Source organism: Lithobates pipiens, unplaced genomic scaffold, assembly GCF_037356315.1.
Source record: "Lithobates pipiens isolate NorthernLeopardFrog02 unplaced genomic scaffold, aLitPip1_a1.2 Scaffold_30, whole genome shotgun sequence".
Taxonomy (NCBI): domain Eukaryota; kingdom Metazoa; phylum Chordata; class Amphibia; order Anura; family Ranidae; genus Lithobates; species Lithobates pipiens.
Genome location: NW_027507791.1, coordinates 166,570,259 through 166,596,181, shown reverse-complemented (window position 1 = coordinate 166,596,181; position 25,923 = coordinate 166,570,259). Strand labels below are relative to the sequence as shown.

Here is a 25,923-nt window from a genome sequence, read left to right as displayed (position 1 = left end):
GGACATATTCATTTTTTCAAATTGTCCTCGTAGGTTCGGCATAAATATAACCGGTTTAGTAAGGCAGAATCAAAGATCATCCGCATATGTGGATACTTTATGATGTAAATCTCTGGTTATTAACCCCCTTAGTTTTGCCTTACCTTACAAAGAAATGGCTCTAAGGTATTAGCAAAAAGGAGTGGTGATAAAGGGCACCTTTGGCGGGTATCTTTTTTAAAGATGGATTGATGTATTTGTTTTTTTGTGCCTCCGGCCTTATCTATATGCTCGAGATCCACCCTACCATCCTCTCCCCTACACCCACATACCGTAGGACTGAAAACGTAAAACCAACTGACCCGGTCGAATGCCTTTTCAGCATCCTTTCCTGGGAACACAGAGGATGTGTTCGAATTTCTGGCTAAGTTGACTAGATTTTAATGGTCTTATGATGGGCCTCCCACATTGAAATGAATCCTACCTGGTCTGCGTGTACTAATGCAGTCAAATGTGGTTGTACACTTTTAGTCCATAAGGGGGGGAAAAAAAAATTACGTATGTCTTGGTCTGGTTCTTTGAGCTTTCATTTACTTATAGGCTATGAAGGCAACAATGTAGCAAAACATGGGAGTAAAATCTGTTAAACGTTTTGTAGCTATGCTAGGTCCTTGAATGTGCTGTGCATTGTATGCAACAAGGCTACGCAATTGTGATCTTGTTATTGCTAAATAAACAGTGAATGAAATGGCGCCTTCCATCTTTGTCTGTATATCTATGTATCTTTTGGAGTTTGCTTCATTTCCTGCACATAGGGATATGAATGCTCAGACTGTTAAAAGTATTTATCTAGTTCATCTCAAAGGGATCTTCACATTTTACCCAGGACACCACAATAGTATAAAAAATTTCTGAAATTTGTTATCTGAATACTAATAAAGGATTAAACTAATCTTATAACCACATGCTGTTATATTTGAATGGTAAAGCCTTTTTATAGTGGCATTTTAAACTGCCACTCACCTACAGGTGAGATCATATTATTGGGATTTATCATGTCTTGCATTCCACCAGAGGTTGTTGCACCAATACTACAGTACAATAGCTGCATGCTGGTTACCCAGTCATAGGTAAGATTCTATTTTTGGCATTTGGTAGACCTTGTACATGTTCTACCCCAATGTGTGGGCGATATGACAGTATGAATCTGCACTACACATACACTTGTGTTTTTAGACACCAAAAAAAAAAAATTTTTATAGAAGGTTTTCCTGTAGGTTTATTATGTTTTTGGTATAAGTTAGTTTTGGCAAGTGTAGGGTTGAGTCTTTTTCCCTTTTTACTTAACTTTATTCTTTGAATTTTATAGGCAGATCGACTACTCAAGGCTTTGGAAAAATATTTTCATCCTGCTGTCTTGCCAGAGCAGACGAGTGAAGTAAGTGTAGAAATGTTGGTTCCTGGAAAGCTATAGTAATGAATTATGTTTACATGGGGCTTTTATTCCCCCCCCCCCCCCCCTGCTTCCATGATTGCGACATTATGGCAAACATGACAGACGTTTTTTGGACATTGTCATTTATACAGCAATCGGTGCTATATAAATGCACCGATTCTGGTCTAAATGACACTGGCAGTGTTGGGAGCTAAGTGAGCCCTGGGGAGTGTTTTTAACTGTAGGGGGTCGTGTCTGTGTATGACACGTCACTGATCTCTACTCTGATCACAGGGATCCGAGATCAGTAACGCTGTCACTAGGCAGAACGGGGAGATGCTTGTTTACATTAGCATCTCACCATTCTCACTCCCTCTGAGACGATCGCAGGGATCCTGCAGCGATCGCGTCCGTCCGACCCGCGATCAGACTCAGGGAGATCCCAACCGGTGCGTGCTCCACTGGAGGCGCTCATGTGATTGCACAGCGGCAAATTTAAAGGGACTTGCCTGTATGCTCATTTGCCTGTCTGTGCCATTCTGCCGACATATCTCAAGTGCGCTGGTTGGCATGTGGTTAAAAAAAAAAACACCTCTGAAATCAAGTAAAAACAACATCAATAAACTGTTTGAAATTGTCATACAAATATATATTTGAAATCCAAAGCTTAGAGAAACTGCACCTTTAAAAAAAATATATTTAAAAGCCAGCAGCTACAAATATTGCAGCTGCTGATTTTTAATTGACACTTACCTGTCCCAGGATCCAGCGATAGCAGCAGATGACGAGCAATCGCTCGTCTCTCTGCTGCCCCCGCCGCCATCCTCTGTCAGGGAATCGGGAAGTGAAGCATTGTGGCTTCACTGCCCGGTTCCCTACTGCGCATGTGCGTCTTCACTGGTCCCCGCTGTGTCCTGGGAACTGTTTCCCAGAACACAGCGGCGCGGGGGGGCGCACATCTGCGGCTAGCTCTTGTCCCGGAAGTGGGTGCAGATACCTGGATTATCCAGGTATCTGCACCCCCCCTCCCCCTGAAAGGTGCCAATTGTGGCACCGGAGGGGGGATCAGATGAGCGGAACTTCAATTTCAGAGGGGAGGTCCACTTTAATTTACAAATAAGAACTTTATTAACCACTTGCTTACTGGGCACTTAAAACCCCCTCCTTTCCAGACCAATTTTCAGCTTTAAAGGGATGTTGCACTTTGACAGTTGCGCGGTCATGCAACACTGTACCCAAATTCAATTATTATTTTTTTTCACACAAATAGAACTTTCTTTTGGTATTTTATCACCTCTGCAGTTTGTATTTTTTGTTTAAAAAAAGAAAAAAACTTTTTTTTTTTTAATTTTGTTATAAAATTTTGCAAACAGGTAACTTTTTTCTAAGGATGCACCGAAATTTTGACCACCAAAACATATCGGCCGAAAATGCCCTTGTTGGCAGTTTGCCGATAGAAAAACGGCCGATAATGGAGCTGGGAATAGGGCGGGGCCTTGGTGCCGCCCATCATGGGGTTGTCCTATAATGCAAGAGAGCCACCCCTGCTGCCTGTTTGGTCACAGCGCAGGGAACATCATAGCTTTCATTTCAATAGCTGTGTGTTCCCTGCCGCGCCGTCGCATAAAATCCCTCCTCCTTGTCCGGGCACTTTGATAGACATATCATCCGCCCCAGGATTGGACGGATGATCTGTCTATCAAAGTGCCCGGACAAGGAGGAGGGGTTGTATGTGATGGCGCGGCCGGGAACACACAGCTATTGAAATGAAAGCTGTGATGTTCCCGGCGCTGTTGTCAAACAGGTGGCGGAGGTGGCTCTCCTCTGTTCCCTGCACAGGCTGGCTGCAATGTGGGGGGCACTGGTGAGGCTGCATTGATCTATTGTATCATGTGTGCAGTCTCTGACCATTTCCTGTACCGTGTCCCCAGTCTCTGACCATTTCCTGTACAAAAATATTAATTAAAATGTTTCGATATCAGTTCTGTTTCAGTTTTCGGCCTAGTGTATTTTTCATTTTCGGTATCTGTTTCGGCACCAAAAAACCCATTTGGTGCACCCTTAAATTTTTCGCCTTCATTGATGTACGCTGATGGGTGGCAGTGATAGGCACTGCTGTTGGGCATTGATAGGTGGCACTGGTGGGCACTGGCAGGGGGTTACTGAATGGCACAGAGGAGGCAGATGTGCCCTCCTCCTCTTTGGGACCGATGACCCTTTAACATAAGCCATTGATCAGCTTGTTTTTCTCCTCACGCTGTCAGTGTGAGGAGAAAAAAAATGATTGCAGAGCTTTTTGTTTACATCGTGGGATCAGCTGTCATTGGCTGTCATGACAGCTGATCCCGCGATGTAAACAAAAAGCTCTGCCGAGTCTCAGACTTACTGATCACAGCGCACTCACCAGGTCGTGCGCAGGGCAAGTGAACAGGGGAGGACGTCCTTTGACGGCCTCCCGGAAAATGAGGTCCACGCTGTAGCTGTCGTTTGGCTATGGCCTGGACCTCAAGTGGTTAAACTGTTAGCAGTATACAGAGAAAATCAAGTTTTTATTAATTTTGACACTAACATGGTGTTGTGGTAGGCTGGATGGGCATGACAGCCTGTGACTGGCAAAAATATGCCCGTGTCCATTAATCTACATGTGATATCCCATCCCCATTGTGTTTAGCTGGTTAGTGAGCATGGAGGCCAAGGGAGGGAGTGGGCTGTCATATACCACTGTGTATACACCCACTTGTGACTCTAGTCACATGGGCTGCTCAGATGTGATGGGGAGGTGTCAGGGCTGGGCTTGGCCCTTCCCTTTCTCTCAGCTGTTGACTAATTGCCAGCTCCTATCTCTCCACAGTTAATAATCTGTTGATTCCCTTAACCAATTAAGCCCCAGACCATTAGGCTGCCTAAAGACCAGAAGACTTTTTTTTACAATTTGGCACTGCAAAATTTGCATCCTCCTCCCCCCCAATAGAGCTTTCTTTTGATGTAATTTGATTGCCTCTGCGTGTGTGTTTTTTTTTTTTTTCCCCCCGATATAATCGGAAGGAGTGAAAAACTGTAAAAAAAAGATTTTCTACTTTTTATTATAAGAAAGACAATGAACTAAATTTTAGTCATATATTTAGACCAAAATGTATTCAGACACATGTCTTTGGTTAAAGTCAATAAGCGTATATTTATTGGTTTGCACAAAAGTTATAGCATCTATAAACTAGGGTACATTTTCTGGACTTTACACAACTTTTAGTTTGACTGCCAATTAGTTTGACTCATTTATTGAGGTGCTAAAATGGCAGGTCAGTACTGACCCCATTTTGGAAAGTAGACACTCTAAGGAAATTGCTGAGAGGCATGTTGAGTCCATTGAATATTTTTTTAATTTTTTTGGTCCCAAGTAATTGAATCATGATTTTTTTATTTTTACAAAAACTTGTATAGTTACATAGTAGGTGAGGTTGAAAAAATACCAAGTCCAACCTATGTGTTTGATTATATGCCAGTATTACATTGTATATCCCTGTATGTTGTGGTCGTTCAAGTGCTTATCTGATATCCGCTTTTACAGTAAAGAACTCTCTATGTAGTTTTAAGGTTAAATCTCTTTTCTTCTAATTTTAATGAGTGGCCACAAGTCTTGTTAAACTATCTTTTTTGCGAAAAAGTTTTTTATCCCTTTTGTGGGGTCACCAGTATGGTATTTGTATATTGAAATTATATTCCCTCTCAAGCGTCTCTTCTCCAGAGAGAAGAAGTTCAGTGCTCACAACCTTTCCTCATAACTAATATCTTCCAGATCCTTTATCAGCTTTGTTGCCCTTCTTTGTACTCTAATAGATGTCCATGGTCACTGGGGAATCTGGAGCTATGTCCAGAGAGATGTCCCAGCAGGCTGCAGTGGGTTTCACTAGGCAGATGTAAATAGCTGGCCTACTGCATGCTTGACAGCATGCACACCAGCTTGGAACACGGTCGTGAGAGACCGCAAGTGACGTCAGGCGGTGGATGGATGAAGCATTTCAAAGCTACCTCTTTGCTCTGATCTAGTTCGTTACTGGAGCTGTCACTCTTATACCCCCCCCCCCCCCCCAAGAAAAAAAACTACATTTAAATGAAGTTGTGGTGTAAGTTATTTAAAGAAATATTTAAAATATTAATTTAAAGCACCCCCATGAAAATGTGAACATGCGCATATATAAACAGTGATTGAGTGGTAAAGGAGGGGAGGGCTGGCCTGATGTGGGAACCTGAGAGACGCAGCTTCTGCTGATGACCCTAGAAGCCCGCAAATCTCCCCCGGAGGGAGTGAGGAACAGATCTCCTCTTTACTCCCATCCTCCCAATACTTCTGACCGAACGTGTGCTAAAGAGTAGGATACATCAGAGCAACCCTGGAGTGTCAACGGGAGCATGCAGCGGCGATGGGTCCTGGAGTGTCGGCGACAGCATGCAGCGGCTCTTGGGACATGCACACAGACAGCACACCAGGAGCTTACCTGTCTGTTGTGAGCTTGAAAAGGCAGGAGGGTGAGTGCTCACAAACAGCGTTGGTCCTGGCTAATGGGAGACGTGCTGCAAATATGATGGCTGGTGGGACTGAAGGACAGGAGATGCTCACGGTCCCCCCCCCCCCCCCCCCCCCCCATTCTACTAGTCTGGTCCTCCTGAGCCCAGGGTTGGAAAATCCGCTACAGGTACATTAACTGAGGTGGCCACAAAATCACTGAAGACCCAGAAACCTGCAGGAGTGAATTCAGAGGGCTGAGTGACTTGAACTTTTAATGCATTATTGCTGGATGGACTGGAAACTCTGGCTATAGAAGGATATTCCTGCTGGTACAATTGTCAAAACTGTTAAATGCGTTAAAGCTTGTTAAAATTGGAACCCCGGTATACAGTTGATCGGACTATATGCGGAGGTGTTTAGTAAAACTGTGTGAAACGGAAAGCGACTGCAACCCAGATGAATCAATGAGGAACATGAATGAATAGCGGAGTTAAAGACTAATCTGAGAGGCTTGGTGATGAGTGATGGGAGAGAAGGGATGGTGGGACCCTCCCTGCTAACAAGAAAGTGTTAGCATATAACACCTTAGATTTGGAAGATTGATGCATTGAGCTGCCTATTTGAATTAGCAAATAAATGGAGTGTCGCTGATAACATCCTTTATTAGCTATTATGAATGCTGGAATGCAGACAAGGTCACAAAGTAAATTAAGCAATCACTCACCCCTGACGCCACGAGGCATGTACGTGGCCAGTAGTACTGAAGGGTAGAGGGGAATAACGGATTTCTCAAACTATTATACCAGACCCGTATTTAACTAAAGAACAGGATGAGGGGGAAACCCGTGAAAGGAACAAGTGCGAACCCACCCAAAATGTGTAAGCCCTTGCTTCATAAAAAAGACACAGGATGGGGGGGATGGGGGGGGACAGAGTTCAGGGAAACTGACAGGGGCCAAGACTAAAAAAACTCTAGATGGAGCACAAAAAAATGGACAGAGAAAACAACCCAAGGACTTAACCCAAGGAAATAACAGACCTATAAGAAAGCATCTGTGATGAGAGAGCAGAAGACCCTTTGGCTGGCAGCTGTTTTTTGTCTAGGTTCAAAGAAGAAGAAAAATGGCTGAGATGTTCACAAAATTAGAATGGTCTATTAAGGGAGAAATGGCCACTCTACACGAGGACTTAAACCATATTTTAAGAAGGGTAGAAGGTACAGAAGAGCAGTTAGATTTACCAGCAGCAATGAAGGATTTGAAAGGGCAGATGGCAGGACTACAGTAAGATCAGAGATGCAATGCATCAGCTGGAAGACCAGGAAAACTGTAATCAAAGGAAAAATCCATAGAATAAGGGGAGTCCCAGATATGCAGGCATAAGATCTGCAAGCAAAAATTTATAAAATATTTGCGCTTATGCTAGGACTAACAGATTGAAAAAATTGTTTAAAAGGGTCCATTACACTGGCAGTAGAAATACTGCGAGATATAATGGCAAGATTTCATTATTTCCAGGATAAGCAACAGATCTGGCAGTCTAAAAAATACAGCCAATCAGACCATTCAGCACCTACAATCCTGAATACAAAGCGCTGTATAATAAACATTAATATAAGTATTTAGCACAGCACAGGCCCCATCAGTGCCCTTAACATTGAATCCTTCCTTTTGAGCCTTTCTGATAGCACTTGCCATTATCTCTGGTCTCTGTGCTGGTCACTATTGGTCCACTGACGCATCCTTTCCGGAACCCCAGTGGCTCCAGAATTCTGGGTTCCTCCAGCTCCCTCCTGGGCGTCATGCAGCAGCTTCGCCCATCATAAGTTTGGTCCAGGATTTGAGGAATCTATCCTTACTCCCACCATCCATTGGGCTTACAAACTGTCATGATGGAGTTGTGAGTTTTACATCCATTGTCAATATACTCTGCTAGCCAGGATCCCATGATTTTACATGTGAGCTGTTCTTAAAAATTGACCATAAACTGACATTTTATATAATTTTCAGCCTTTGGGTCAGAGTTATACATATTGCCCAGATTGGTTTAGCTCTCCTTTTTTGTGTTTAATGAGTGTGACGGTTGACTGTCAATTTAAACAAGCTGCTAACAGGCTTCACTTATCATTGCATCATTTTTCAAATGGCAGTCAGGGTTTCCCAGACCGGTTTAACTTTTGTAAGCCGAATGGTACTTTTTTTTTTTAAAGATTTAAACAAAGCATCACAAAAGCTCTGCCATTACTTTGTAAAAGCTTGCTTTATAGATAGGTTTTCGTTTTATAACCACAATGTGAAGAATGCCTTTCTGTAAAGTAATGACTGCTATTCCTCTAAACAAGTACTAGATATTGGACAGTACCCACATTTTCAGGAAAAAAACTGACGTTTGTTCAGCTTTTACATGTTTTATTGTGCTGTCATGTATTGGCTCAGAAGTCTTGTTTAGTATCCAATCTTCTTTTTTGGGTAGCCATTTTTAGAGTTTGAGAAGTATGCTTAATAAACTGTTTATGATATTGTATTTAGATTTAACAAAGGTGCTCTCCAGTAGGATATACCGGAATTTGAATATTGTTTATTTGCTATTATTCTTTAGGAAAATAACAATGAAAAAGATGAAGAATCTACCAAGCCTGACTTTGCGAGGGGGCAAAGAGAGTGCAAGATGATGAAAGATGAGATTTCCGAGAAAACAAAATTGTGCCAAGGTATGTTGCATTTATCTCTCCATTTTGTGTTTTATCTCGTATGCGAAGGGTTTTGAATTTCTTTTAGGTTAGACGGGAAGTTGATGTGCCTTATCCTGGAAACTGTTGGGATAAAAGTTTGAGAGCATTTACAAGGCTGTAATTTATTTTCTTGACCACACAGTACACGACTTGTATAATCCATTCATATTGAATAAAGTTGATCTCCATATTTAATTTTACTTTAGTTAATTTGGACCCTGCTGTTCCAAACAAATGATTTACTAAACTAACAGTGGCAGTAGCTGTGTGTACTGTATAAACTATAACCTTAGCTACACACAGTATACTGCGCTGCGTCCTGGCAGCAGGATGAGAACTTTCCTACTTGTGGCAACAATCGAGTCCGCCTTAGCACTGCTCAGTCATTTAGAGGAAGCTTTCTATTCTATGAATGTATACAATGATTTCCCTGATTGGCAAATAAGCAACTTTTGATGTTACAATACTCCGCCTCAGCAAATCAGAGGCATCTTTGTGTTTTATTCATAGCATTCAAAGCTTCGTCTTAATGGTTGAGCAGTATTCAGCGCAACTTGGTTTTGTTCCAGGAGCTGGACCGGAAGTTCTCATCTGGTTGCCGACACACAGCACTGTATATAGCTGAGGCTGCATGCAGTTGATACAGCGCACACAACCATTGCAGCTGTTGGTGACATAAATACCATGTTTGAGCTGGCTTGGTCCAAATGAACAATTTGAAGTTAAAGAAACCTAGAGATAAACTTTTTATCATTATGACTGGGTTATATGCAACTACCTTCAGGTGATGGGATGCTAGCAAAAAAGCTGCAAGGACACCTTTATACATTTTCTGAGGCCATTCTGCTGGCTATACTACCTTAACAGCTTCTTTTCTATTCATAGAGGATTTTTCTCTTACAATGTCAGATATGGTCAGAATTGATGGCCTTATCAAGGCTATAGATAGCAGGGGTCACAGCCATGCTCATTCAACCTCCTCTACTTGTCTTATTTCACTCTTGAGTCAGACAAATTAACTGAGGAGGCGATGGAAGTTATCCACCTCCTCCTGAGGAATTCTGATCAGTATTATACGCCTATAGCAGAAATTTCTTGCAAGCTTCAGGAAATCATAACTACCCTTATTGACGCTGTACATTCCTTCTTGGTGTTGGAGTCTGCTCAAAACCTGATTCTGTAAGCCCTTAGAGCTGGTGCCTGCTGACCCTGTAAGGGTTAAAATTCTGGAAGGTGGGGGCAAGGCTTAAGGTCATGGGATTGGCTAACCATTAGCCACCAGTAACTGCCCGGAGTGTGCAGGGTGCACGCTCTTGGCACATCTCTATCTGCGATATTGCATGTAAATATCAGGTTGCTCAGTGCCAAGGCCCACCTGCCGAGAGGCCACAATTTTTGCGTGTGCTTGGCGCCTGAGGTTATTTTTCCTTGGTGGGCCTCGTGTCAGAAGAAACAATGTTTTGCTTGTAACTCTTCTCTTTTTAGCGAGGTGGACCCTGGGATCCAGTGCTTGGTTTTTTCAGCCATATTTCCTGGCGGGGTGCTTTTACGGGTCCAAGGGTGTGGAACCCCTGATAAAAAGGGGCCCCGGTCCTTTAAAGGTTTTTTAAACGGAGCCCACCGTGAGTGGTGAAGTTTGGTTCTGTATGGTTTACCACAGAATGCTGCAGCTGGAAAAGATAAGTGGAGATTCCTAAGGAATTTTTCTACTACTTGTGGGTTTTCTCCTTTAACCGCTTCAAGCAGATATACTGTGGCAGAATGGCACGTACAGGCAAACTAACGTACCTGTACTTTGCCCTTTAAGAGGCGGCCAGCAGGGGGGGCGCCTGTGTCAAACTCCGTGAGTTGGATCGCGGGTCACCTGCATTTGTCTCACGAAGAACAGGGAGATGCTAATGTAAACAAGCCTCTCCCCATTCTACGTAGTGACAGTGTCACTGATTGCTGCTCCCTGTGATCAGTGATGAGCCACACGTAGCCATGCCCCCCCACAGTTAAAATCACTCACCAGGACACACAACCCCTTTACTGCCAGTGTAATTTACACAGGAATCGGTGATTTTGTATAGCATTGATTGCTGTATATATGACAATGGTCCCAAAAATGTCAGATGTGTCCGCCATAATGTCAGTCATGATAAAAATCTCTTATCGCCTTTACTAGTAAAACAAAAAGATGAATAAAAATTGCATAAAACTATCCCCTATTTTGTTAACGCTATAAATTTTGCGCGAACTAATCGCTTATTGCGATATTTTTGCTTAAAAAAAAAATAATAAAATGTATAATACGTATCGGCCTAAACTGAGGAAAAGCTTTTTTATATATATTTTTGGGGGATATTTATTATGGCAACATGTAAAAAAAAGCTTTTTTTTTTTTTATTCCCACCAAAGGAAGCTCAATTTTGTTTGGGAGCCACTTCACACGACCATGCAATCGTGAGTTAAAGCGACGCAGTGCCAAAACGCAAAAAGTGCTCTGGTCAGGAAGGGGCTAAATTCTTCTGGTGCTGAAGTGGTTAAAGTAAATGTTATGCCTAAAGTCACCAAGGGCTTTCAAGAGCGTGTACCTGATTCCAAGCTTGTCAGTCTCACTTTGTGTCAATATAAGCTGCATGCTTCCTCCAGTCCAAGTCCAGGCAAGACGTGGGAAGGGTTGTGTGTTTTTGTTTTTTTCTTTTAAAACGTCCCCCACCTGGACAGCTTCCTTCCAGGAGGCAGAAGGAGCATGGGCCAGTCGGCGGTATGCTGTGCTGCTCAAGCTGCCGCCGCCATTATGATGGTTCTCCGTCCATCAGCACGCCTCCTCTACTCCACCTGCGATCCGGTTGGATCAGAGGCTTGCTCACGCAGGAAAACAAAGTGATGGGAAGACGTAGAAAGGGGCTGGGGCTTAGCACGGCATTGACGTGCCTCAGACGTTCACAAACGCAGGGATGTATAAGCTATAAAGTGCACTTTTTTTTTTTTTTTTTTCAAGTGCCCTCAGCTGTCAGAGGGACACATAGAAGACGGTGGTATGTGAGTGTTGGTGACACAGGTATTTCCAGGGCACATTTACTTGGCATCAGGCTGATCATTGATGGCAGCACCAGTTGCTGGACTTTGTCCTCAGCAGTGGGTGAATTTTGGTAGTACCTCTGCATGTGTGCTTGGCACTATGACCAGAGGGGGGTGGTACAAATACCTCAAAATTCAAGGGCACAAAGGGGTCTTCCCCCAGGCTCTAAGGATCCTCCCTCTGCAACACCATCCACCCCCCCCCCCCCCCCCGAAAGGCCTAGGGAGGCTGTGCAGAGTGAGCCATCAGGGTTGTCAGGTTGCAACTACTTCTGACAGTTCAGCCCCTGTCTATAATATCACTGAGTATTTTTTTTCTTTTTTCCTCAGCCATGATTTGGAGGAAAGATTAGCGGCTTTAGTCGCATCTTCACATAGTGAAAGAAAACACATTAGGTCCCCGTCTACCACCCAGGATCCTCAGAGAAACAATGGGAGAGGGAAGTTGAACCAGCTTCACAGGCTAAGAAATTGCTGGTGCATTCTTGTACTGAAATGGTCTGCTCCACATTTAAGGTATCCTTAACTGAGTCTATTGAAAAGCCCACTTCTTGTTTGGGTTCACCGAAACCTCCTCAGGCTTTGCATGCCTTTCCTGTCCATTCGTTGCTGGGAAAAGCTTATGTATTCTGAGTGGGATCGCCCGGATAAGCACCCCCCCCCCCCCCCAAAAAAAAGTTTTTAACACTTTATCCTAGAATAAATTTAAGAAGATGTGGAGTATATCAGCAATTTATGCTGCTATATCCTCTGACTAAAAGCTTGATTTGGTCTGGTTGACAGTGCACAAATGCTTAGGGATCTATCTGATAACAAATTGGAATTCCTGTTAGAAAAAAACATTTGTTCATTTGCGGACACAGCATCTTCATCTTGACCTTAGGGCAGGGGTTGACAAATTTGCTTGGAATCTAGGAGCCAGCTAAAAAAGTTAGGAGCCAGGTCCGTGACGGCGATCTGGACCTGTCCCTGGCCTGACATGGAGACGAATGAGGGGAAGATAGCCCCCAGCCCCCCACCTGTCTCCAAGTCATTGCCCATAGCTCTTAGAGGGACATTTTATTTTATTTTTTTCAAGTGACATTTTTTTTTTTAAATTGCATTTTAGTGTAAATATGAGATGAGGTCTCTCTGACCCCAGATCTCATATATAAGAGGACCTGTCATGCTTTTTTCTATTACAAGGGATTTTTACATTCCTTGTAATAGGAATAAAAGTGACACACTTTTTTTTTTTTTTTTTTTTAAAGAACAGTGAAAAAAATAAAAATAAAAGTTAAAATAAGAAAAAAATTGTATATATTTTAAATGCGCCCTGTCCCGCCAAGCTTGCGTGCAGAACCGAACGCATATATGAAAGCCATGTTCAAACCACACGTGAGGTATTGCTGCGATGAGTAGAGTAAGAGCAATAATTCTAGTCCTAGACCTTCTCTGTAACTCAAAACGTGCAACCTGTAGAATTTTTTAAATGTCGCCTATGGACATTTTAAAGGGTAAAAGTTTGTCGCCATTCCATGAGCGGGCGCAATTTTGAAGCATGGCATGTTGGGTATCGATTTACTCAGCGTAACATTTTATCTTTCACAATATAAAAAACAATTGGGCTAACTTAACGGATGTCTCATTTTTTTTTTTTTATTAAATTATTTCCCCCCCCAAAAAAAGTGCTCTTGTAAGTCCGCTGTGCAAATATGTTGTGACAGACAGTATTGCAATGACCACCATTTTACTCTCTAGGGTGTTAGAATAATAAAAAAAAAAAAAAAAAATGTGTGTGTGTATATATGTAAAGGGAAGTAGATGGCCCCATTAGCATTGCTGGTTGTAATTTCAATGGCCACCACAAGAGGGCGCCAGATTCCAGAAGGAACCATAGGATCACAGAAGGCCTCAAAGCCGGGGGCTCAATTACCGGCCGCCAGCGGCGCGGCCCGACGCGATCACGCCGGGGGGTTCCACGGAGACAGGATACCCCCAGCTGTGCTGCGCCAGGTCGCTAATTCTAGTCGCAAATGCGACCTGGCACCCGGGTTTTGTCAAGCCCTGCCTTAGGGTTATGTTGCCGCCTTCAGGAGAGGACTAAGCAGAACATTTAAAAACAGCAAAACTGTATAGTACCACCCAGGGGGTGGTCCTACTGACTATAACCCCTCACACGGCATCCACCAGCTCAGTTTTTTTTGTCTGCCTAGTGTTGAACGACCTGGCTCCCGGTGTGTACTATTGGTCCTGGGAATTTTTTTGTTTGTGTTTTTTTTTTTTCTGCATTTTTTGATTGCTGTGATCTACAATCAACAGCTGTGCTGGGTGACAGGATGGATAATATAGATCCTGGTTGTCTCCCCAGCCTGGCCGTCAAGCGTGAGCAGACCTTAGCTATGCGCTGTGTCGGCCACGACATGCCCTGTCTAATCCAGGGGCGGCTGGTGAGCTATATGCTCCAGGGCACACATGACCGTGCTACTGCTGTCTGAGTTAGTGTCCAGCAGTCCTTGTAGGAGGGCTAAGTATAGTTCCACATAGTATAGTTGGAACACCTGGGCATTCAGTGCGAAATCGACTAGGGGGGTCTCTCACTGTCCATTGCTTCTCTCCCTTTCCCTCCTCCCTATGCTATGGGCCACTGTATGGGAGCTCAGAGTCCTGTCAGGGGGCTGCGCTGGGTGGTGCAGGTCCACTCGTGCTCTTCCATGTTTCTGGGCCATGGTGGGGTGTTTTAGTGTGTATGCCATGCGGGCAGGCCGCCGCATGGACTGCGCCCATTTTCCTGTAGCCAGTCAGATTTTTCCTTTTTGGCCATTTTCTGGAAGTCCGGCCATTTTTCCTAGCGCCCTCAGACGTTTTTTGCTCAGGCGGCCATTTTCTAGTAGCTTCAGCTTGTTTTGCCTCTAGTGCTGGGTGACGGTTTCTTACTAGAACAGCACACTTTTTTACACAGAACACTTTGTGGCTAACAAAGGAGACAGCGGACACCAGGAGCACATCACAGTACTGGGGTCAGGGGGGGTGAGTCCTGTGGGGGGCCCCTCAGTCTGTGGCAGCTAGGAGGGTGGTTATTTTGTGTGACATGCCTTAGGTCCCTAAGTGGTGACAGGCAAGTGTTGGGTCAGCATGGTGTCAGAAGCTGGTGCTTCGTCCCCAGACATCCCTGTTATGGCAACTGGATCCCCACCTCTTGCGGTGCCTATGGACACTCTGTTGGCGGTCATGGAGTCCTTTGCTACCAGAGTAGAAGTGGCTTGTGGGTGCGAGGGGAGTAAAACACCCCCCACCACCGTCTTCTGGGAAACCTCTGATTAAGACTCTGGTCATGCTGTGGCAGGAAGCTCCTATTCTTAAGTTTCAAATGATGCAGACCAGGACCGTTCGACAGTGAGTGACTCCGTGTCTGGGTCAGCACAAGAAGAAACGCTTGGAGCATTTATAACAGCAGTGCGGGATGACCCGCCATATCCTCCATCTTTAGGGTATCTACAAGGGTGTTGGTCCCTTTCGGGTCCCACAAGCCGGACTGCACGGTTAAGGCATTTCCTTGCCTAACTTATGAAAATAAGTTTATTTACAAGCGGTGTGGACGCCCGCAGCGGGCCTTTTACATCCCGAGATGCATGATGGTGCGTTACCCCTTTTAAGGAGAGTTTGATGAATAAATGGACATCATCTTCGATAGTTGACCCCCCGGTATCCAGGTTAACCACGATTCCGGTGGAAGGGACCCCTGCTATCAAGGACCCTGCCGCCAGGAGGGTCAAGGCGGTTGGCCGGTCCATGTTTACGGTGGTTGGATCAGCATTGCGGCCAGTGTTGGACACAGCCCTGGTATCTCAGATGCTTACTGAATGGGCCAAATTGCTGCATCGGGAGTTGGAGAAGCAACGGGCTTCCCCGGTCTGTGTGGAGCTGGCAGACCAGTTGGTGCAGGGCCTTAAGTGTGTGTGTGTGTGTGTGTGTGTGTGTGTGTGTATATGTATATATATGTGTATGTGTGTGATGTCGCCTTAGATACGGCCGCCTTGCTCTCTAGAGCCCTATGTGTCGGCTGTGGTGCTTAATCGCCTGATTTGGCTAAAATGCTGGTCTGTGGACCAGGCATCTAAAGAAAGCACTGGCGGATTTGCCCTTCCAGGGGGAGAGGCTATTTGGAGCCTTGCTTGATGACATTAAGAATGTTACTGGGGGCAAGAGTACGTTGCTCCCATAGTCCAGGAAAGGTAAGGAGCCACGCTGTAGACAAGGGCCCTCCTTTTCCGCTCAGAAGGGGTTATGTCTTACGTTGACTGACACAGCTCCTTACTTAAACCATCGGGTTGTTACGCCACCTTCAGGAGAGGACTAGGCAGAACATGTTAACATGATAAATCTATAACTTTCGAGTTGCGCTCAAAGGGAAGTCCCTTAGGTAACAACCCCCCAGCCTGCTACTGCAGCCTCAGTTTTTCCTCAAATCTCCTTTCAGGGCAACTCTGGAGAGAGCACATCTCCGCCCATTTTAACAGGAAACATTTGCAGACCTTTAAATCCCTCCTCTTCCACCATGGCTTCACTTATTGTGTTTCCTTTGTCATGGTGGAAGCACTTGAGGGAACCATGGGGCTGTGTCTCCCCAGGGTGGAGTTGAAAGGTCTTACCTCGTGAAGTGTTTTGTATGACCATCCCAGCTCCCTCCCGGTATGATCGGAGGGCGCTCCGGAGCCTCCAACCCTTAACAGCTCAGTGGAGCAATGGCTGACAGGAGGTCCAGGCATCCAAACGTCTGGAGCTCTGTTTTGTGTTCGCGCTGGTAGGCTTCTGGACGTTTGTCTCTGGTGGGCAGATGACGCGGTGGCCAGTGACGTGGCTTCCTGTTCAGGTGGAACGACGAGTGGTTCCGGTCGTTTGGAATGCAGGGGTTCGGGGACGGGGCTTTGCGGCCGGTGTTTCCGCTTCCGGGCAGCGTAGTGACATCAGACCCGGGAAGTTTAAAAGTTTGGCTGTTGGTTTTAGTGCCCACTGCACTCCCTGCATGATGGAGGGATCGTCGGCGTCGTGGAGGCAGGCACCGGTCAGGCCCAGGTAAGAGGGGCACAGCGGTGCTCTTCTTTTCCTTTTATGGGCTGTATGATTTTTGTCGAGGGGACAAGCACTCTTCCACCTCATCGTCTGAATCCCTGAGGGAAGGAAGAGGAGGATGACTGCCATAGTTCCAAGTATAAATTGTTCTTGGAGTAAGTGGACGATCTTCTGAAAGCAATTTACACAACATTGGTTATCCAAGAAGAAAAGGTCCAGTTGTCAATTCATGGTAAGATGTATCGGGGGTTGGAAGACACCAAGTCTAGTGTGTTTCCAGTCCATAGGGTACTGTCGGATACAGTCAAAAGGCGGTGGAAGAATCCGGAAAGAACTCCTTTTCCAAAACCTTGAAAAGGTGGTTTCAGTTTGATTCAGAAGTTTGGAACAAAAAGCCACGTGTTGAAGCTGCTTTTTTGCAGGTGTAACGCCACACAGATTTAGCTTTTGAGGACATGGAGGTTCTCAAGGATGCAATCGACAAAAGGGCAGAATCCCTCTTGAAAAAGGTATGGGATTCCACGTCAGCTAGCCTCAAACCAGCTATGGTGTCCACAGTGGTAAGAAATTTTAAATGCTGGGTGGAGAAACTAAAAAGTCACGTTGAGGCAGGAACATCTCGGAAGAATCTTCTGGTGTCTTTACCGTTGATATTGAAGGCTGTAAAGTACATCAAGATGGCAGCCAGATCTTTGGCCCTAGTAAATTCCTCTAGGCAGGCGGTCTGGCTTAAAACTTGGTCAGGCGATACAGCCTCCAAGATTAGACTGTGCGGTTTACCCTTCTCGGGGGATCTTCTTTTCGGGCCAGACCTAGAAACCATTCTAGATAGAACAGTGGACAAAAAGGCGGCTTTCCCTGCCAAAAAGAAGCAGGCAGCTAGGAAACATTTTCGTGCTGTTCAGCAGCCCCGAAAGGGTAGCGAGGACCATTTAAAGCCGCTGGGGCCCCCAAAAGGTTAAGGGTAGAGGGAGGGGTTCTCTTCAGATCCGAGCCACCTCCAAAAAGCAAATGACAGTCCAGTTCCATTAGGAGGGAGGTTGTCTGCTTTCCTCCTGCAGTGGAACAAAACATCTTCGAGCCAGTTTGTGAGGAACATTATTGCCCAGGGTTACAGTTTGGAGGTCCTGGAGCCCCCTCCAAACAGGTTTTTGTTACAGCCCTTCCAAAAGACCCAGACAAAGCCTCTGCAATGACGAACCTGTTACAGGATCTGATCCAGCAGGAGGTAGGTCCCGAGACATCAGGAAGGGCAAGGTTTTTACTCCCACATCTTCTTGGTGAAAAAACCCTCAGCAAAGTATCGGTTGATTTTGAACCTAAAGGTCTTGAACAGGTCAATCCGCTACAAACACTTTGGCATGGACACAATCCATTCGTTAACGAAGTTGCTAACCCCAAACTGCTTCATGGCATCCCTAGACCTGAGGGATGCCTATCTACATGTCCTGATTGCCCGGGCCTCCCAACGTTTCCTTCGGTTGGCAGTCAACCTGGGGACGTCGATCTGTCACCTTCAATTCAGGGCCTTGCCTTTTGGGCTCTCGTCGTCCCCCAGGATTTTTATAAAGATCATTGCAGAAGCTCTGAAGCCTCTAAGGTTAAGAGGGATTCCTGTGATTCCGTATTTAGATGACCTTTTTGTTTTTTGCGGACTCCAGGAAGCAGCTGTTAACAAACCTGCAAGTAGCTCAGGTACACATCGGAGTTTTAGGTTGGCTCCTCAACTTGGAGAAGTCGAACCTAGAACCGAGTCATGAAGTGACCTTTCTGGGCTATATAATCAATTCTGTCCTGCAGAAGGTCTACCGCAGGCTAAGTTGGGAAAAAGTCCAGATGGCAGTAAAACAGATTCAAACGTATTTTGCGGTTTCAATCCGCTCAGCCATGACAGTGTGTTAGGGATTCACACGGTCTCGATCCCAGCGGTACGGTGGGCCAGGTTCCTACGAACGTCGTCTCACTAGGTTTCGTTGGAGAAAAAGATCAAGCTTACCTCAAAGGTGACACAAGCTCGGTGTTGGGATTCAGCCAATCTAATGAGAGGCCTCCCTTGGATGTTTCCAGTAGACAAACGTCTAACAGACGCAAGCGCCTGGGATTGGGGGGCCCATCTGAATGGACTAACGTCCCAGGGAACTTGGTCCAAGGTGGATTCCTCTTAGAACGTCAAACTGGTGAGAGCTCAAGGCCATTTTCCTAGCCCTTTTAGCCTTTCACTATCTGTTGAAGGGACGTCATGTCCAGATCCTCTCGGACAATATGACTGTGGTGGCATATGTCCTAAAGCAGGGGGTAACCAGGAGCAGGGGTCTCATGGATCTAGCCAATCAGCTTTTCTGTTGGGCAGAACAGAATGTAGCCTCCTTATTGGCAGTTCACCTGAAGGGCTCCCAAAATCTGTTAGCCGATCTGCTCAGCAGAAGACTACTGATGGAAGCAGAGTGGTGCTTGAATCAGGAGGTTTTTCTGATCATTACCAGAAATTGGGGGCTCCCTTAAGGAGACCTTTTCGCCAGTCAGCTGAATGCCATGGTCCGCAAGTTCTTTTCTCTTCACTGAGAAGACCAGGCCTTAGGCATAGATGCTCTAGTGCAGTGCCTCTGGAATCTTTGTCGGCGCGCCTTAATTCGTTCATTGCCAAGATGGAGGTGGTGCAAAGGTGGTAAACAGCTCTTGTCCCCCGTCCTCTGGGGAGGGCTCTGACGCAGACTCAGCTTCCGCTGAAGCTGGTGACCTCTGTTCTGTTGGTTTAGACTATGCTGACCAGGGCAGTTCGGACAGTGAGGAAGATTCGCCGTTTGGGTTTGTGCGCGATAAAGCACTTGTTGAAGCACTTATCACAGCTGTGCATCATACCCTGAAAATTAAGGAGCCAGCAGATCCCTCTGCTGATGTAGTGGTCCCCTTTGGGTCCTGTAAGCCAGCCCGTACATCTAAGGGGTTTCCGTATCTGACTTATTTCGATAGGTTCATATACAAGGAATGGGGTCGACTGCAACAGACCTTTTTGGTCCCTAAATACATGGCGGTGCGTTAACCCTTTGAGGAGAGCCTTCTCAAAAAATGGTCTGTTCCTCCGGTCGTGGACCCACCAGTATTCAGGTTAAACAAAATCACCACGATCCCAGTTGAGGGGTCTCCTACATTCAAGGATCCCACGGACAGGAAGGCAGAGGCAGTGGCTCGTTCCTTGTTTACGGTTGTAGGGTCAGCAATGTGACAAGTTCTGGCACCCACACTTATGTCAGACACTGAGTGGGCAAAACTTTTGCACCATGAATTGGGAGAAAAGCAGGTTTCTCCTGTCTGTGGGGAACCAGCAGACCAACTAGTGTATGGCCTTGAGTACGTTGTGATGCAGCCCTGGATACCCTCCCCCTGTTATCTAGGGCTTCAGTGGCGCTGAGGCGCCTGATTTGGTTAAAATACTGCTCTGCTGACAAGGCATCCAAAAAAGCCCTGACTGATCTTCCCTTCCTTGGCCACCGGCTCTTTGGAGCCTCGTTAGATGACATTATTAAGAATGCCACTGGTGGTAATAGTACTGTACTCCCACAGGCCAGGAAGGCTAAGTAAGGAGCCACGCCATAGTAAAGGACCCTCTTTTTTTTTTTTCCTCTCACAACTGGCTTTTTCGTCTGCCCGGAGCTTCAGCTAAACGTCCCTAGCCCGACAGGACGACCACAGAAGGACAGAAAATCCCTGGTACCTCAAGCCTGCGAACAAAAGTGCTACCGCATGAAGGTTTGCCCCCACCCATGACTCGGTGGGGGCTTCAGGAGTTTGCAGCCCCATGATCCTCTTGACTGTCCGACCAATGGGTCTGCGATCTGATTTTCTCTGGCTGCAAGATAGTTTCTTTCTTGGCCGCAAAACAGATTCTTCCCATCCAGCATACCTGTTCTCCCGGCTCACCGGGAGGGCCTCTTGGGGGCAGTAAGGGACCTGCTGAATCGCGGTGTGTTTGTGCCTGTTCGGAATCGAATGTTTCCTGGGGTTCTACTCAAACCTGTTTTGTAGTTCCCAGGAAGGAAGGGGTACGTTCAATCTTGGATCTAAAAGCCCTCAATCACTTGTGAAAGTGCAGAGGTTCAGAATGGAATCCGTTCGCTCAGTAGTCACTGCACCCCATCAAGGGGACTCCCTGCCATTCTTGGACAACCAGGTTGCGTACCTGCACATACCCATATGCCTCCAGCATCAAAATTTTCTGTGATTTAAGTTGGAAGCCCAGTACTAGTTTGTAGCTCTCCCTTTTTGGTGTGGTATCAGCCCCCCGAGTCTTTACCAATGTATTGGCTCCTGTGTTGGCGATGATACAGCAACGCGGGATCACAATCGTGGGTTACCTAGACTATCTCATCATAAGAGCTTCTTCCACCTCAGAGTTAGAAGAGGATGTGGCAATCACCATGCAGACCCTGCAAGATTTTTGGGTGGCTGTTGAGCCTAAAAAAGTCAGTGATAGTATTGACTTAGTGTTTGGAGTATCTAGGCTTGTTGCTGGACTTCATGGAAGCGAGAGTGTTTCTCCCTTCAGACAAGCTGCAGACTCTCAGAGCCGCAGTAAAACTGCTGATGAACCGCAAGTGGTCCTCGCTGCACTTCTGCATGCGAGTCCTGGGACTCATGGTGGCCTCTTTTGAGGCAGTACCATATGCCCTTTTCCACACCAGAGTCATGCAGAAGGAGATCTTGACAAAGTGGGACAAATCCGCATTTTCCCTGGATCGACAGATCCAGGTGAGCCAGTTAGTCAGGGGTTCCCTGATCTGGTATCCGAGGTCCCCGGTGCTTCAGTCCAGGAAGTCGTTCTACCTCTGAAATGGATGATGATCACAGCGGATGTTGGCCTTTTCTGCAGGGGTGGAGTGATAGGACTTCGTCGACCAGCGGCCATGAGTCGATTGGAGGAATCCAAGTTGCCGCTCAATCTGCTCGAGCTGTTGGCGATCAGGCTATGCCTCTCGACATGGTCGCTAAGCCTTCTATGGCGTCGGATCAGGATCCAGTAAGACAACGCCATGGCGGTGGCATGTGTCAATCACCAAGGAGGAACAAGAAGCTCAGTCGCCACGCGGGAGGTTGTAAAGAACGATAGCAATATAGACTCCATTTTGTTCAAGATTTTATGTTTTACAGGAAAACTCTTAAATTCAAATGAGTTTAAGTTGAAACTCACACTTAGAAGCTGAATTTCCCTACAGAGGTCGCTTACATACTTCGCTGGGCAGAGCAACATTTACCGGCCCTGTCAGCCATTTACATCTCGGGTGGAGAACTGGCAGGTGGACTACCTAAGTCGCCAGATGCTGGACCCAGGAGAATGGGCGTTGCATCCGGAGGGGTTCAGGCTACTGTGCCTGCAATGGGGCACACCAGATGTGAATCTGTTGGCCTCCTGTCTCCAGGGGAAGGTGCCGAGCTCCAGACGAGCTGGAGGCTCCGTGGGATCAGTACCAGCTGATCTATGCTTTTCCTCCGCTGAAACTGTTACGTCTGCTCCGCAGAGTGGAGGCTAAGGGGGTTCCAGTAATGGTGATTGGCCCCAGCTTCCCTGGTACGCAGACTTGGTGCTCCTGGTGACGGGACGTCCCTTGGCAACTGCCTTTACAAGAGGACCTTCTGTCTCAAGGTCTGATTCTCCATCCTGCTTTACCATCGCTGGTTTTAATGGCATGGCTATTGAGAGACAGGTGTTGAGGAATCGGGGTCTTTCGGACTCGATGATTCCAACTATGCTGAGAGCACGGAAATCTTCTTCTCGGAAAATATATAATCTTACCTGGAAGGCCTACATCTCCATGTGTGAGGAGAATGGTTGGCGTCCGCGCCTTTTCTATATACAGGATCGTGCAGTTTCTACAGCAAGAAGTAGACCAGAAATTGTCTTTGAGCACTATTAAAGCGGTAGTAAACCCGCACATTTTTTTTTTTTGTTTAAACCTGCAAAGCAAAAGGCATAATGAGCTAGTATGCACCGCATACTAGCTCATTATGAAATACTTACCTTAGAACGAGGCCCCGACATCTGGCCAGATCCACTCCGAGGGAGCTGACATGCTCCCTCGGCGTTTCTTCCGGGTATCGCAGCTCCGGCGCTGTGAGTGGCCGGAGCCGCGAAATCGTCACTCCCACGCATGCGCGGGAGGGAGATTTCATTCTGGCCGGCCGGCCACTGCCGGATTTTCAGGCCGAGAATCCCCTTGTGCGCATGCGCCGCTGCAGTCAGCGGCACATACCGAGGGGAATATCTCCTAAACCATACAGGTTTAGGAGATATTTTTTTACCTACAGGTAAGCCTTATTATAGGCTTTCCTGTAGGTAAAAGTTAAAAAATGGAGTATACAACCACTTTAAGGGACAAATTTCAGCTTTGGCTGTGTATTTTTCAGTGACCCCTGGCGTCTCCCTCTCTAGTGAGCACTTTTGTTTAAGGGGTGTTCGTGTAGTCCCTCCGTTGCATCCGCCGTTACCCCCTGTGGGATCTGAACCTGGTGCTATCGGCCCATCAGAATCCGCCATTTGAGAATATCAGAAATTCCCCTGTTGACTTTTTCAGAAAGTGGTCTTTCTAGTGGCCATTATATCGTCCAGGAGGGTTTCGGAACTGGCGGCCTTGTCCTGCAAGTCACCCTGTCTGGTTATCCAGAAGGATAAGGTGGTATTGCGTCCGCAACCTTCTTTTATACCGAAGGTGGTTTTGGCATTCCACATCAATGAAGACATTGTGTTACCATCTCTGTGTCCTAAACCAACACGATCCTAAGGAGGTGGCCCTCCATTCTCTGGACGTGGTTCGGGCTCTGAGGGTGTATTTGTCTGCCACGGCTCCCTTTCGAAAGTCAGGCTCCTTGTTTGGTTGGTCTGAAAAAAGGCATAGTAGTCTTGTCGGCCACCGTTGCTAGGTGGATCAGACAGATTGTAGTACATGACTACGCCTTGAAGGGGCAGGTGCCCCCCTTTCCTGTCACGGCCCACTCTAAAAGGGCAATCTAACGTCTTGGGTCTTCTGACACCAAGTGTCTGTTGCTCAGGTGTGTCAAGCGCCGATTTGGTCGTCTCTCCACACCTTTTAAAAATTCTACAAGTTAGTCAGTGCATTGCCTGATGCCTGTTTTGGCCACAGAGTTTTGCAGTTGGGCGTATAATTGCAATTGCTCTTACATTTTTTTTTTTTTTTTTTTTTTTTACTGTTTTTTTGGTAAAAACACGGTACCTTGTAAGTAAATGCACTGTTGCATTTGTTACCACAGTTCTGAGGCGGTTTGAAGGTAGTGACTCCCCAGATGAGGAGCACCTTGTTTTTTTGTGGGTAAAAAGTTCTTGGTTATTCCCACACACTATTTTTGTGGGTGAAGTTTTTTATACTGGTTCCCACATGCCATTGTGGGTGAAGTTTGTTTTCCCACCTCTCGTTTTGGCACTGCTTGGGGACGTCCCAATGGTCTAAGAGGAGCTGTCAGTTGGTGAATGTAAGAGGAAATAGGATTTTTTGTACTCTCTGTAAAATCCTTTTCTCTAATTCACCGACTGACACAGCCACCCGCCCCTCCCATTTTTGTCTACATTATACTGCTTGTTGATGTACTGAGGCTGCAGTTGCAGGCTGAGGGGTTGTTACCCAAGGGACCGCCCTTTGGGCGGAACTATAAAGTTCCAGTTTTATTATCACATGTTTTGCCTAGTCCTCTTTTGAAGTTATCGTAACAACCCAATGGTCTAAGAGAGGAGCTTTGTCAGTGAACTTCAGAGAAAACTATTTTACGGTGAGTACAAAAAATCCTATTCTGCGAAAATACTTGAGTGGAGTAGGGGTTCACCTTCAAGAGCAGGACAATGACCCTAAACATATAGCCAGTGCTACAATGGAATAGTTTTATCAAAGCCTTTTCATGTGTTAGAATGGCCCAGTCAAAGTCCAGACCTAAATCCAATTGAAAATCTGTGGCAAGACTTGAAAATTGCTTTTCAGACGCTGCCCATGCAATCTGAGCTTGAGCTATTTTGCACAGAAGAAAGGGCAACAATGTCTCTCTCTAGATGTGAAAAGTTGGTAGAGACATATTCAAAAGACTTACAGCTCCAATTGCAGGAAAAACAGGTTTTTAAAACGGCTTACCTGTAAAATCCTTTTCTTTGCTGTACATCAGGAGTCACAGAGCCATCGTAGTTACTATGTGGGTTATAGGGCCACTGAGAGGAGATGGACACTGGCATGCCCTAAGGCAAGAAATGTACTCCCCTATATAACTTCTCCCACTACTGGGAGTTCTCAGTTTTGTAGCCAAGCAATAAAAGTTTATACCAAGAAGGGAGGGACCTCCTGTTCCCTGATGTACATTAACGAAAAGGATTTTACAGGCAATCTGTTTTAACAATCTTGTTTTCTTATCTTACATCAGGGGACACAGATCCATAGTAGTTACTATGTGGGATGTCCCATAGCAATGGCTACTGAAGGGAGGGGGGCACAACAAAAAAACAAAAGGCCAGAGGACTCGTACTACAGCCTGCAGTATACTGCGCCCAAAGCCAATATACTCATGACCTTTAATTTAGATTTGATAAAATCTGATAAACGTATGAACCGAAGACTAAGTCGCGGCCTTACAGATCTGAGACATAGAGGTCTGATGATGAACCATCCAAGAGGCACTAATTGCCCTGCATGAGTGTGCTCTAACATAAGGAAGTAAGAATTTTCTTCTTTAAGCTGAAACTTACACAATCGCTTGACGAATCCATTAGGAAAATAGTAGATTTTGACGCTGCCTGTTCACCTTTTTGGACCCTTGGGAAGTACAAACAAAACGTGTTCTGTGACCCTGAGCTGTTGCTTTGAAATACTCTGATTCCTCTTACTACATCAAGGGAATGTAGTGCCTTCTCTTCCCTAGATTGTGGCTCTGGGAGAAAGAAGGAAGAATAAAACTTGGTTTAAATGAAAACCTGTTACCACCTTTGCTAGGAGTTTAGGATGAGTACATAAAACCATCTCATACTTATGCATGATCAAATATGTCTCCAAGACAGAGCTGCTAGTTCCGATACTCTTCTAGCTGGAAAAATGGAAACCAGAAAGATTATCTTGTCAAAAAGAGCCAAGAGAATTTCTTGTATAGGCTCCAGTAGCTGATTCTGCAAAGCCG

The 25,923-nt window shown here is 45.8% G+C and overlaps 1 protein-coding gene across 4 annotated transcripts in view; it reads left to right on the top strand.

Moving 5' to 3' along the window:
* NUSAP1 (nucleolar and spindle associated protein 1) overlaps positions 1-25,923 on the top strand; it is a 440,771-nt gene that overhangs the window by 55,793 nt on the left and 359,055 nt on the right. For all 4 annotated transcript variants that reach the window (XM_077465050.1, XM_077465051.1, XM_077465049.1 and 1 more), the window contains 2 exons: positions 1,349-1,417; positions 8,517-8,628. In XM_077465050.1, the coding sequence (XP_077321176.1) occupies positions 1,349-1,417; positions 8,517-8,628 (181 nt within the window). The remainder of the gene's footprint in view (positions 1-1,348; positions 1,418-8,516; positions 8,629-25,923) is intronic.